The 12,019-nt window shown below is 63.0% G+C and overlaps 3 protein-coding genes across 3 annotated transcripts; 2 read left to right on the top strand and 1 right to left on the bottom strand.

Moving 5' to 3' along the window:
- Positions 1 to 313: 313 nt before the first annotated feature.
- DTX4 (deltex E3 ubiquitin ligase 4) lies at positions 314 to 8,338 on the top strand. The gene is made up of 9 exons (XM_033061654.2): positions 314 to 534; positions 2,746 to 3,460; positions 4,276 to 4,337; positions 4,478 to 4,639; positions 4,748 to 4,809; positions 5,053 to 5,205; positions 5,882 to 6,043; positions 6,322 to 6,411; positions 6,666 to 8,338. Exons 1-9 carry the CDS (start codon positions 324 to 326, stop codon positions 6,897 to 6,899), a joined length of 1,851 nt encoding a protein of 616 aa, XP_032917545.1. The 5' UTR covers positions 314 to 323; the 3' UTR covers positions 6,900 to 8,338.
- On the top strand, positions 7,589 to 8,753 carry LOC122149402. The gene is made up of 2 exons (XM_042779353.1): positions 7,589 to 8,370; positions 8,495 to 8,753. The coding sequence occupies exons 1-2, from the start codon at positions 7,589 to 7,591 to the stop codon at positions 8,649 to 8,651; spliced, it is 939 nt and encodes a 312-aa protein (XP_042635287.1). The 3' UTR covers positions 8,652 to 8,753.
- On the bottom strand, positions 8,671 to 11,892 carry MPEG1 (macrophage expressed 1). Its single transcript, XM_033061652.2, has one exon. The coding sequence runs from the start codon at positions 11,048 to 11,050 to the stop codon at positions 8,891 to 8,893; it is 2,160 nt and encodes a 719-aa protein (XP_032917543.1). The 5' UTR covers positions 11,051 to 11,892; the 3' UTR covers positions 8,671 to 8,890.
- Positions 11,893 to 12,019: the final 127 nt, after the last annotated feature.

The following is a 12,019-nucleotide window of genomic DNA, read 5'->3' as shown; positions in this document are numbered from 1 at the left end:
AGCGATAGGTGCCGGGGTGCAGGACGCGGCTCCAGGGCCAGAGGCGGGACGGGTCCCTCGCCCCCCGCGGGTCGCTCGGTGCCGCCGGGGCGGGGCGCGGTGACGTGGCGCGGTCCCGCCCCCGGCCCGGGGCGCTCGGTGCGGGCGGAGGGGCCGGGAGCGGCGCCGCGGGTGCGCGCAGGGGCGAGGGGCGGCCCGGCCGTGCGCGGCTCCGGCCCCGGGCGGGGGCGGGCAGAGCCCTGCGCCGCGCCGAGCATGCGAGAGCCGCCGGGGCGGGCGGCAGCGGCGCAGCCAGCCGGGGCCGCGGCCGGGGCGGCGGAGCCATGCTGCTGGCCTCGGCGGTGGTGGTGTGGGAATGGCTGAACGAGCACGGGCGCTGGCGGCCCTACAGCCCGGCCGTCAGCCACCACATCGAGGCGGTGGCCCGCGCCGGGCCGCGGGCGGGCGGCAGCGTGGTGCTGGGCCAGGCCGACAGCCGCCTGGCGCCCTACATCATCGACCTGCAGTCCATGCACCAGTTCCGCCAGGACACCGGTGAGTCGGCCCCGCCGCCCGCGCCCGCCCCGCGGCCCGGCCGTGCCCGGCGCTCCCGCCCCGCTCCCGGTGCCCCCCGCTCCGGGGCCGTGCGGGGCTGCACCGAGCGCCGCTGCCGGGCCCCGCCGTGCCCGGTCCCGCACGGGTGCCGCTCGCCCGGTGTCCTCCCAGCCGATCGCCAGTCCTGCCCACGCATCCCTGGTTCCCCCCCGGGGGTCGTGCTGCCCGCCCTCCTCGCTGCTGCAGCGCCCCGGGCCCTGTTGCACCCACCCCGTGGCCTTTCCTTCTCCCCTGAGGAGAGCCTGTCTCCTGCACACCCTTGCCAGGGCCGTGCCCGGCTCCCTCTGTGCTAGCTCTGAGCCGCCATCGACCTGGAGCTGAATGGCGCTCGGGTGACAGATCCTGCCCGGGGAATGGCAGCCCCAGGGCAGGGACACGAACAGGTGGAGGGATGCTCAGGTGGGTGGGTCCCCAGCGTGATGGGGTTGCCTGTCCCCCACCCTCTCGGGCTGTCTGGGATGTGGGGCACGAGCACCCATGGCACGGGGGGTTGTGACCCCCCGGCACCCCCGTGATGGCCAGAGTGCCTTGTCCCTGGGGTGCAGCGCAGTGCCAGACACCCCTCCTTTGTCCCTCTTTCCCCAGCAGCCCTGGGGGCTGGCGGCGACCCTCCCCTGCCCGTGGGTGTGGGGACAAGGGACCTCTGCGAGCAGGGTGGCTGGGGGCCAGCTTCTGAGGGCTATTGTTGCCCAGGGTGGAGGACTGAAAGGGAGATTGTTCCGTCTCTCCCTGGGTTGCTGGGGATGTTGGTATTTTGGGTCATTAAACAGCTCTGATTTGGGGGGGTCGCGACCCTGGCAGGCCCTGAATAGCTATTGTTCCCTTTCTTCCCCTGTTGAATGGGAGGCCGGCTGGCGGCTCGGGGCTGGGGGAACACACAGCATTCCCACACTGCTGCCTGGGGACCGCCAGATGCCGCATGCCGCCGCCGGATTAGGATAAATCACTGCCCCGCTCTCCTCGGCTTTTCTGCCCCGGGTGCCCCTTGGCGGGACAGGGTGGCTTGGCTTGGCTTGGCTTGGCTGGGGTGTAGCTGCACCCCATGCCCCTTTAGCAGGGTGCTGATAAACACCTTTTCCTTCTGATCCCACTCATGTCCCTGCAGGACCTGCGGTGGCGGCTGCTCTCTGTGGAGAGGTGGGGGTGAGAAGGGACTGAAATTCTTGGAGGCTTTGCAGAACACGTGGTGGAAAGCCGAAGCAGCAGACTTGTTATTGCTTCTCTTTGAGTGCTTTCTTGTTCCTCACGCTGGGCTGAGCCATGGGGATCTGCAGAAGGACTTGGGGGCAGTGGTGCTTGTCCCACCTGTTAGCAAACACCTGTGGGGATTAGGATGGGACCCCAGGACCAAGCCCAGCCATGCACAGCCAGTCCTGCCCTGCTGTGAGACATCCTGAAGAGAAAGGCTTTCTCCTCATTGTAGGAATTTCCAAATTTGTGTCCATGCTTTGAATGCATCCTAGTTGACTGGGAGTGGTGAGAAACGCTAGCCAAAATAAGGATGCAAGGCACAAAACCTTGGTGCTTTGTGCTCCCGTCCCACTCCTGATGTTTGCTGGTGGGGCAGCAGGAGCTGGGCACAGGGCCCCACTCAGACTCCTTAGCTTGGCCTCACAGGGATTTTCCCTGTGCCACAGTTGGGGTTTTCATCAGGGGTTGGTTGGCAGCTGCAGATGGTGGGGCTGGCACGAGCCCTACTCCCCTGTGTGCGTGAGGGCCTCAGTGTGTCACTTCTGGGGGCTCCCTCAAATCTTTCATTCACCTGTTCCAGCCCAGAGCTGGGAGGGAGACAGGCGTTGCAGGACTTGGGTGCCCTAATGCCTGGTTTCATCAGGCTCCCGGGGGAAGTCCCTGGGAGCAGGCTGGAGCTGCCAAGCTTGCGGTTCTGTGTTTCCCCATCAGGGCTGAGTGGGCCAGTGGGAGTGAAATCTGCCCTTCCCTTCAGCCCAGTTACACTAGGGATGCACCCCCAGGCTGTGGGGAAACCAAGGCACACCAGTCCCCTGGCAGGGTGGGGACAGCAGCAGAGCCGGAAAGCCGTGCTGTCCCCGCATGGAACGGCACCGGTGGGGCAGGTTGGGGTGGTTCTGCTGCCTGCCCACGGGTGGGTGCTGGCGCCAGGGTCTGACGGCCTCTGTCACCCTCCCTCAGGCACCATCCGGCCCGTCCGGCGCAGCTACTACGACCCATCCTCGGCGCCGGGCAAGGGAGTGGTCTGGGAGTGGGAGAATGACAGCGGGACGTGGACGCCCTACGACATGGATGTGGGCATCACCATCCAGCGCGCCTACGAGAAGCAGCACCCCTGGGTGGACCTGAGCGCCATCGGCTTCTGCTATGTCATCGACTTCGCCACCATGGGCCAGATCAACCGGCAGACCCAGCGCAAGCGCCGCGTCCGCCGCCGCCTCGACATGGTGTACCCGCTGGTGTCGGGCACCCTGCCCAAGTCACAGTCATGGCCAGCCAGCCCCGGGGCGGCCGCGGCCCCGCCGGTGCCCGCCTGCACCTGTCCCCAGTGCCTCCTGGTCATGAGCGTCAAAGCGGCCGCTGGCCCTGGCACCTCCACCCTGCAGCCCCGCAAAGCCGCCCCCGCGCCGCCGGCCACCCCCAAGCCCCCGCTGCCCGCGGCGGGGCCGAAGGCGCCGGACGGTGTGGCCGTGGTGCGCGGCTCGCTGAAGCCGCTGGCGGCGCAGGGGGGCCGAAGGCAGGCGGCCAGCACACCTGCCCTGAGCTCGGCCAGCGCTTCCAGCAGCCCCCCCGGCGTGGGCAGCGGCAAAGGCTCCCGGCCCAGCGTCGGCACCCTGAACCGCAGCCACCTGCAGCGCCTGGCCATCGCCCAGTCCCGCGTGCTCATCGCCTCCGGGTGAGTCCCACGGGGCGCCTGGGCGGAGAGAGGGACAGCAGAGTTCTCCCCCTCCCCAGGGCACAGAGGGTGTGCAGCCCCCACTGCAGGGATCTGTCACCCCTAAGCGTGGTGGGAGACACCTCGGTAGGCCCCAGGCTCCCGTGCAGGGTGGTGGGTTCTGCTCGGCCCCTCGCCTTCCCCGCAGGTGCCTGGGGAGCAGGGATGGGGTGGTTCCTGCATCTCAATGAAGAAGCTGAGGCTGCTCTTTCTCTCGGTGTCAGGGGTTGGGTGGGGGACTGCGAAAGGCCCAAAGAAAAGCCATTCAGGCCCCATGAGAAGGGGTCCCTCCAGACCCCCACCCTCCAAAGACATTTTTTTGTGATGGGGTGGACATTTAATGGGCCGGTTTCTCCCCTTTGTCTGGCTCTGCCATCAGCCTTCTGTCGCAGCCTGGCCCCTTTCCTCTCTCCCTCTTCATCCTCCCCCTTCCCTCTGCTCCTGACCTGCCGGGAAACTTTCCCATGGAAGAGAGCCCCAAGGGGAGGGGGGAGAGAGCTGTGGCAGTGACGTGGCTGTAGGAGAAAAGAGGAAAAGAAACAACAGACTGGCCCGGGGAGCTGTGACAAAAAGGGGCCATGAATGGAGATGCAGTCAGTGTTTCTAAAGCGCCAGAGAAAAGGCGGTGATGGGGCAGGGAGGGGCACGTTGCCCAATCGGGGGATTCTCTGTTTCCAGCCAGGATCTGTGCAGTTGCTCAGGCAACTGTTGTGTGGCCTCTGGGCCCTGTGGGGATGTGGGTGCCTCCTGACGTGGTCTCTGCTGACTCCCCTCAGGGTCCCCACCGTCCCTGTGAAGAACCTCACTGGCTCCAGCCCCGTCAACCCAGCACTGGCAGGTGAGGATGGGGCCACAGCGGGTGCTGGTTCCCCCAGGGTGGGGGACAAACAACCCCAGTTTTGGGGCTGGTTTTGGGGAGCATCTGAGGTTTGGGGTGTTGCTGGTTTTGCTCAGTGCCATTTGTTACCTTTGCGGCAGGGATCACGGGGATCCTCATGAGCGCGGCCGGGCTGCCCGTGTGCCTGACCCGGCCCCCCAAGCTGGTGCTGCACCCCCCACCCGTCAGCAAGAGCGAGATCCAGTCCATCCCCGGCATCTCCCACTCCTGCCGCAAGACCACCAAGAAACAGGCCAAGAAAGGTGAGAGAGATGATCCCTCCTGCCCATCCTGGTTCCCCTGTGCCCCCCCATCCCTTCTGCTATCCCAGGCAGTGGGTTTCTCCCATCCTTTGACTCGCTTTCCCACAGGTAAAACCCCGGAGGAGGTGCTGAAGAAATACCTGCAGAAGGTGCGGCATCCGCCAGATGAGGTGCGAGCAGCATGGCTTCGCCAGGGTGTCCTGGGGGCTTTGCCCTGGGATGAGCTTTGCCCTGGGATGAGCAGGACACACACAATGCCATGTGCAGCGATATCCCACTGCCCTGTGTGGCTCTGCCCTGTCCCCAAAGAGGGGGTGACGGCGTGGCCCAGGGCTGGGTGCCGGTCCCGGGGTGAGAGCAGGGCAACCCAGCAGCACCCGTCCCCCTGATCCCTGTCCTTCCCTCTGGCACAGGACTGCACCATCTGCATGGAGCGGCTCTCTGCCCCCTCTGGCTACAAGGGGCCCCAGCCAGCCGTCAAGCCTGACCTCGTGGGGAAACTGGTCAAGTGCAGCCACGTCTTCCACCTGCACTGCTTGGTGGCCATGTACAACAACGGCAACAAGGTGAGAGGCTGCGGCACCCCCCGTTCAGCCACCTCTGCTGAGCTCCGTGAGCTCTCCATGGGACAGAGCTCCAGCCTGGCTGGCCTGGAAGACTTTGAGATCCCACCCTGACTCAGAGTTTCATTTTTATCAGCAGCAAGCGCTTGGGGACTGCTAAATCAGGACTCAGGGCTGTGTGGGTGTGTTTCCCCCCCACTATGCCTGGTTTTATGCACTTGTTTTCCTTGCCAGGGTGGACTTTGATCCCTACATGTTTGAGCAGAGCTACCTGGAATTTGGTGCCAGGCAGTGCTTCTCCAGCCACGGGAGGGCTTTTGCAAATACCCCTCATGCTTGACATTCCCCAGAAAATGCATTGTTTGGAGATTTTCAATATTTATTGTATTTCCCTCTTTGAAAGAAGAAAGCAAAACAAACCACCAATTCAGAGCTAGGGAAAGCATTGAGAACTGGAAAACTGATGGGGAAGAGAAATGAAGACCTCAGGTTTTTGATTTAAGTTGGGAAGTGAATTCTCCTGGTTCCCTGTCAGGAACCTCTCAGGTTCTTGAGAGTTTTTGAAATTACACTTTTCCCAATTAAAACAGTGTTCAGTGCTGCTCAGGGACTCACACTGCTGGCGTGGCTCAGTGCTGGAGATACAGGTTTCACTGTGTCCCTCTTTTTCCACTCTCAGGATGGGAGTCTGCAGTGTCCCACCTGCAAAACCATCTATGGGGTGAAGACAGGGACGCAGCCTCCCGGGAAGATGGAATATCACATCATCCCCCATGCCCTGCCCGGCCATGCCGACTGCAAAACCATCCGCATCATCTACAACATTCCCCCGGGGGTGCAGGTGGGTCTTGGGGGGCCTCCTGGAGGGGCTGGTGGCCCTTGTCACTGCTGTATCACCCCCGGGTCCTGCTGCAGCTCGTGCCGTGACTCAGGAGCTGCTTGTCCATAAGGATGTTGTGGGAAGTCTGGGGTATATCCGCATGAAAGTGCTGTCCCTGTCTGCTTGCTGGCGGGGGGATGGTGGCCATTAGTGCCCACCAAGGCTTGGGGCACTGCCCGTTCCCAGAGCATCCTTTTGAGCTCCAAAAGGGTTTTCTTCTCCCCTTTCCCACGTTGCAGGGACCAGAGCATCCAAACCCTGGGAAGAGCTTCACGGCCCGTGGCTTCCCCCGGCACTGCTACCTGCCAGACAGCGAGAAGGGCAGGAAGGTGAGCTGGCCGAGGTGTGCCAGGGTGGGAAAAGTAAACATGGCTTAAGCAGGGGAATGTGGGTGGAGGTTTTCCCCACAGCCCATCCAGCAGGCTCTGCAGGAGCCCTGTGACCTTCCCACTCAGGCTTGGCAGCCTGGTCCCTCTGTTTGGGCTGGGGCAGGAGGTTGTGCTGGGATGCTCCAGGAGGGCTTTGTGGGCTGCCCACGTTGCCGTGCTCGCTTTGCTGCCTGCCCCATTCCTGGTCTCCACAGGTACTAAAGTTGCTGCTGGTGGCCTGGGACCGGCGCCTGATCTTCGCTATCGGAACCTCCAGCACCACGGGCGAGTCGGACACGGTGATCTGGAATGAGATCCACCACAAGACAGAGTTCGGCTCCAACCTCACAGGCCACGGCTACCCTGACATCAACTACCTGGACAATGTCCTGGCTGAGCTGGCAGCCCAGGGCATCACGGAGGAGAGCCTGGCGCAGGAGAAGGACTGAGACCATGGCGAGGAGGCAAGGAAAGGGTTGCCTGTGCCAGCACCCACCAGGATAAAGCTGCTGGAGATACCTGCCTGTGGGCTTCTTAGTGCACACCTGGAGCCCCCTGCTCCCGGTGGCAGCCACGCAGTGCCCCAGGCTGGCTGGAAGAAGGTTTTTTTGGCCGTCCCCTTCACTCCTGCAGGGCGGGAACATCCCCACACACAGCTGTGGGGCTTCAGGCTGGCTTGGCCACCCCTCTGGGTGGTGTCCTGGCCTCGTTGCCACTGTGCTGAGGGCCTGGGGGGTGCCAGGCTACCCCCTCTCCTCATCTGTGCCAGTCCCAGCCTGACCCAACATCCCTGCCACCCACCTGGGAGTGGGACCTGGCTTGGGGTGGGAGCTGGGGCCACGGAAGTCCCCCTTGCTCTGCCTCGTCCCTCTGACGTTTGTTTGTTTGTTTGTTCTGTCGGTACCTCCCCACTGGTCTCCTGTGTCTGTGGAGGTTGGGGGGCCCTGGGCTGCCTCAGCTCCCCCCAGCCCTGCACCCCCTGCTCCTCTTGGCTGTGTCTGAGCTGTTCCCTGCAGGGTCCCCTTGTCTGGGCTGCCCCTGCCTCTGCATGCCAGGGAGGGGCTGGTGGGTGGTAGGAAGTGTGTGTGGGGGGGACAATGACATCCCACCCCTGCAGTGGGTTCCTTGAACTGTTCGTATGGGGCCGTCCCCACGTTGGAATTTCTATATACCTCGTGTTTTGGGGTTTTGTCGTATATATGTACATATAGGGGGGGCGTTTGGGGAGGCAACCTGGGAGAATGTGGTGCTGCAGCCAGGCTGGGGCTGGGCACAGCGGTGCTTGGGGTTGGGATGGGGGCTGTGGGCCCCCCCCACCCCAACAGGGCTCTGCCCCACGGGAGGGCTGTCACTTGTGGGTCCCCATGGGGCCAGGTGCAGGTGGGGTGAGAAGTGTCTCCCTTCCTGCCCCCAGAGACGCCCTGGGGGAGTCTGGAGGGGAAGGTGGCTAGTGAGGGGTTGTCACGGGCTGGGCCAGGAGGGTGGTGTGGGTAGGAGAGTGTGGGTGATGGGGGTGGGGGAAGTGTGTTCCAAGGCTCTGGGGGTCCCTGTCGGGGTGACTGGGCCTCGGAGAGCCCTGGGCTGGTGGAAGGTGTCCCTGCCCAGGGCAGGGGTTAGGAATGAGAGAGTGTGTGGGGTCCTTTCCATCCCAAACCAGGGATTCATGGGGCCTTTGGGAGCCACCTGTGCCGGGTGCTGGGGGGTCCCTGGCGCTCTGTGCTGGTGGGAGGGGGGCTCATCCTGCTGTGCATCGTTCTGTTGTCGTTGCTGTTTTTCCTCTCCTTGGCCTGGAGGGTCCGTCACCCCCGCGGCCACCCCGTGGAGGGGCTGGGGGTCAATAAAGCGGATGGCAGGGGACTCTGGCGGTCCCTGCACAGCCTGGCCTCTCCGTTGTCTTCTGTCAGTCATCTGTGTGGCCAGGTGAGCCAGGGGCACTGTGAGCCGAGGCGAGTCCCCCCGATGCCCCCTTGCACCGATCCGTGCCCAGGCGCCCTCAGCATGGGTTGTTATCTTCTACCTCACGGGAGAAACCCTCTTTCCCCAGGCACACGCCCTGTTTGGGTGGCGCTCAGCGGTGTGATTTCTCCTCCACCCACGCCCGGGGTTTTCCCGGTGCAGACAAAGCTATGCAAAACCCTCTGGGCGAGAAGGGGGAGGGTCCCCCACCCTCCGCGGTGCCAGCCCGATGGCTCTTACTGTGAGTAAGTCTTTCCACAACGTGACTTTTTTTCCTTTTTTTTAATGCTCTGTTGACTACACGACGAGTTGCTGGCTGAAATAAAACTGCTCCGTGCCTGTCTGCATGCGTGCGTATATCTATCCCGATAGATATACATGGACACAGGGCTTGCAGCTTGCAGCATGCAGGATTTGGGAGATAACCCTCCCCAGGGCCCCTCCCGCTCCCTCCTTCTCCTGTGGGTTTGGGGATTTGGGGCTCTCAGGGCACTGTCCCCTCGGTCCCCTCTTGCTGGTACCCCTCGCCCACGGTCAGCACCGTGCTGTGCTCGGAGCTGGCAGGGGCTGGGCTGTCCCCTGTGCCCAGCGCTCGGTACCCCCTGGCTCTGTAGCGCCGGTGGCCGTACCAGGCTGTCCCCAGGGCGGTGGCCACCCCCGCCAGCACGGCCACGGTGACCCCAGCCACCTGTCCCCCTGACAGCCCCCGGCCCTGGACCATTTCGGCCACGTGCTGGACCTCCTCGGGCCGTGCCAGTCGCCAGACGTGGCTCTGGCCGTCCCGGACCCAGGTGCTGTCCCCGTCCCGCACCAGCAGGGTGTCCACGGCCGGCAGGTTGGCGGGGGGCCGGGTGAAGGGCGGCAGGCGGGCGGGCGGCAGCGAGCCCCCCGTGAGGAGCCCGGCCTGCACGCAGAACTGCACCTGGCAGCTGTCGCTGATGAGTGCCAGGTGCTGGCTGAAGCCCGCGGGACAGCCCTTGGTGAGGGGGTCCTCAGCCGTGCCCTGGTGCTGCCCAGCCAGGGGGTTCCCTGCCTGGCAGCTGAAGAAGCCCCCGAAGGGCACCGCGTACGCAGCCCCCTCCTCGTAATCCTGGCTGACACACACTCTGAGCTCACCAAAGAGCTTCAGCGGGAAGTACCCCGAGGGACAGGACTGGGCTCCAGTAATGGGGTTGGTGCTGTGGGTGCTGAACAGCCCCCCAAAGAGGTATCCCGAGTTCGGAGCCACCGGCCCGCTCGCGGCGCACCAGTAGGCACGGAACTGCACCCGGGAGAGCCAGAACACGTCCTGGCACTTGCGGTGGCAGAAGATGCCCAGGGTGCACTTGTTGTGGCACTCCAGGTGGCTGTGACCCTCCTCCTGCTCCTGCACTCCCAGCAGCACTGGGGTGTAGGTGGCAGGGCAGGAAAAAGCCCCGGTGAGGGGGTTCCTCTGCTCCAGCGCCCGGCACAGCGCGCCGGTGTCGGGACCACCCAGGCCGACGCACTCCTGGAAGACTCCCCCGAAGGTGAAGTTGGCCATGGTGCCCAGGCAGGAGCCGTCGTCGGTGTTGGCGTAGAAGTTGAAGTTGGGCGAGGAGGCGTCGGTGCAGCCCGGGGCAGTGTTGAAGGTGTAGTAGCGGCGGATGGCGAGCTCCACGCGCCGGGCCAGCCTCCGCACCGTGGGCGCCGGCAGCTCCGGCACCGTGCTCGGCTTGATGAAGTAGTACAGGGGCAGCCCCAAGCGGTCCAGGGCCACCATCTGGTTTTGCATCCTCTCCTGCCATGTCTTCAGGGTGATGCCTGGGTAAAAGGGGGTCCCGCCGATGCTCTCCACCCTGGAGTTGGTGCGGTTCTCCAGGTACTGCTTGGTGAAGCTGGAGCTGACGTCCAGGGATTCCTTGGTTCCCCCGCTGATGATGTTGTGGAAGGCCACACCAGCCGAGGCAGTGACAGTGCTCCGTGTGGCCCAGCTGTCCTTCAGGAGAGTAGCCTTGATCTGGTCCTCCTGCACCAAGGTGGCTCCTGCATCCACGGAGGTGATGGCGTGGGTGCCGTAGTTGAGCACCAGCACCTCGGCCAGAAAATCGGCCATCCTGGTCTGGTTGTTCTCCAGGTGGCTGGCGATGGTCAGCAGCTGCTTCTTGAAGCCCTTGTCCAGGGCTGCCTCTGGGTCGATCTTGGCAGTGTAAACCAAATTCCTGACTTGCACCCGGGTGGTGACAGCCCGGTCTCTCACCTGGTGCGTCTTGGTGCGGTGGAAGTCGTCGGAGAATTTGCCGTTGATGATGGAGAAGAGGGACATCTCCAGGTTGATGGAGGCAGAGGTGATGCTCTGGTAATCCTTCCAGGACTCGATGATCTCAGAGTTGATGTCCAGGTTGCTCTGCTTGCGGGGGATAGTGAAGATCTCGTCTGGGATGAGGTAAGATCCGTCTTCTGTGGTCTTGCACTGCGAGTAGCTCAGGTTGATGACTCTGCCCATATCCAAATTCCTGAGGTTATCCCAGCCCCCCCCCGGCAGAACTTCCAGACGTGAGAGCTTCAAGGTCTTGCTGCACTCCCCAAACCCTGAAGGGGACAAGAGTTCCTGGGACTGCTCAGCCCCTGTCACCCACGCCAGCAGCGCCCAGGTGAGCAGGACCCCCCAGAGCCCCCAGCCCATGGCTGAGCCGGTGCTGCGCCCTCACCAGTCCGAGCGGTGGGACAGGAGCTAGGAAAATGAGCTGGCTGCGGGAATCGATGAAAGGCAAAGGAGAAGTGAGAGCTGGGGCATGTGAGAAATGACAGAGCGGAAACTGAGACGAGGGGGTGGGGAGCAGGAAGGTGTCTGTCCCTCCCTCTGCCCCACATCAGCCCCCTGCAGCCTCCTCTGCCCCGCTCCCGTCCTCCCCCCAGGGTCTGCAGTGTCACCAGCTGGGGACAGCACCTCCTGCTCGGGAATGCTGAGCCACAGGTGCTGGGGATACTGATCCAGCCCTGCCCAGGCTGGGCTTCATTTTCAGCAGCACAGGGCAGGTGCTGCAAGTTTTGGGGGATAAACAGTTCAGCAAGTTTCTGCTGTGACTCTTTCCCTATAGACAGATTCACTTCCCTTGGTTTTGCTCCCAAGTTCCTCTTTCCAGGACACTTCTGCATGGGAGGAGGATGAAGTGGCAGCTGTGATGGAGGCAGAGGAACCATAGGTGCCTGTGTTTTTTTGGACAGGATAATGCCGGAGTCGGGGTGAAGGGATAACAGGACCACCATTAGGGATGTTCTTGCTGGCTCAAGCCCCTGGAGTAGCTGGAAAACTCTTGTGCAGGGATTGTCATCTGCACTAGGATGTGCAGGCTGTGAGGTTACCTCACCTAAAACCTACCCACTGTGCTGTGGAGGCAGTGGGAATGTTTCAGTTTTTTCCCCAATATTTTGAGGTGGTGCTCTGAATTATCCCATTCCTGCCTTACTTCTGAGAGGAATGTTGGATTTGTCTTTACAAACAAGCTGTGGGTCTGCTGGTAGATTAGACTAGCACTGAGAGATAAAGGAAACAATGGGATTGATTCCACTGATTGATGAATGGGAAAAGAGACAAACTGCTGATAAATGAAACTGGGTGTTGGAAGATGAAAGAAACAATGGGGGGAAAACT

This window comes from Catharus ustulatus, chromosome 6 (genome assembly GCF_009819885.2).
Source record: "Catharus ustulatus isolate bCatUst1 chromosome 6, bCatUst1.pri.v2, whole genome shotgun sequence".
NCBI classification, from domain to species: domain Eukaryota; kingdom Metazoa; phylum Chordata; class Aves; order Passeriformes; family Turdidae; genus Catharus; species Catharus ustulatus.
The sequence above is the reverse complement of the archived record's forward strand: the minus strand, read 5'-3'. Positions and strand labels throughout refer to the sequence as shown.

Coding starts and splice junctions, on each gene's coding strand:
- DTX4 (XM_033061654.2), top strand. CDS start 324: ATGCTGCTGGCCTCGGCGGTGGTGGTGTGGGAATGGCTGAACGAGCAC. Junction 4,338..4,477: donor CGTCAACCCAGCACTGGCAG/GTGAGGATGGGG, acceptor CCTTTGCGGCAG/GGATCACGGGGATCCTCATG. Junction 4,640..4,747: donor CAAGAAACAGGCCAAGAAAG/GTGAGAGAGATG, acceptor GCTTTCCCACAG/GTAAAACCCCGGAGGAGGTG.
- LOC122149402 (XM_042779353.1), top strand. CDS start 7,589: ATGGGGCCGTCCCCACGTTGGAATTTCTATATACCTCGTGTTTTGGGG. Junction 8,371..8,494: donor TCAGTCATCTGTGTGGCCAG/GTGAGCCAGGGG, acceptor CTCTTTCCCCAG/GCACACGCCCTGTTTGGGTG.
- MPEG1 (XM_033061652.2), bottom strand. CDS start 11,050: ATGGGCTGGGGGCTCTGGGGGGTCCTGCTCACCTGGGCGCTGCTGGCG.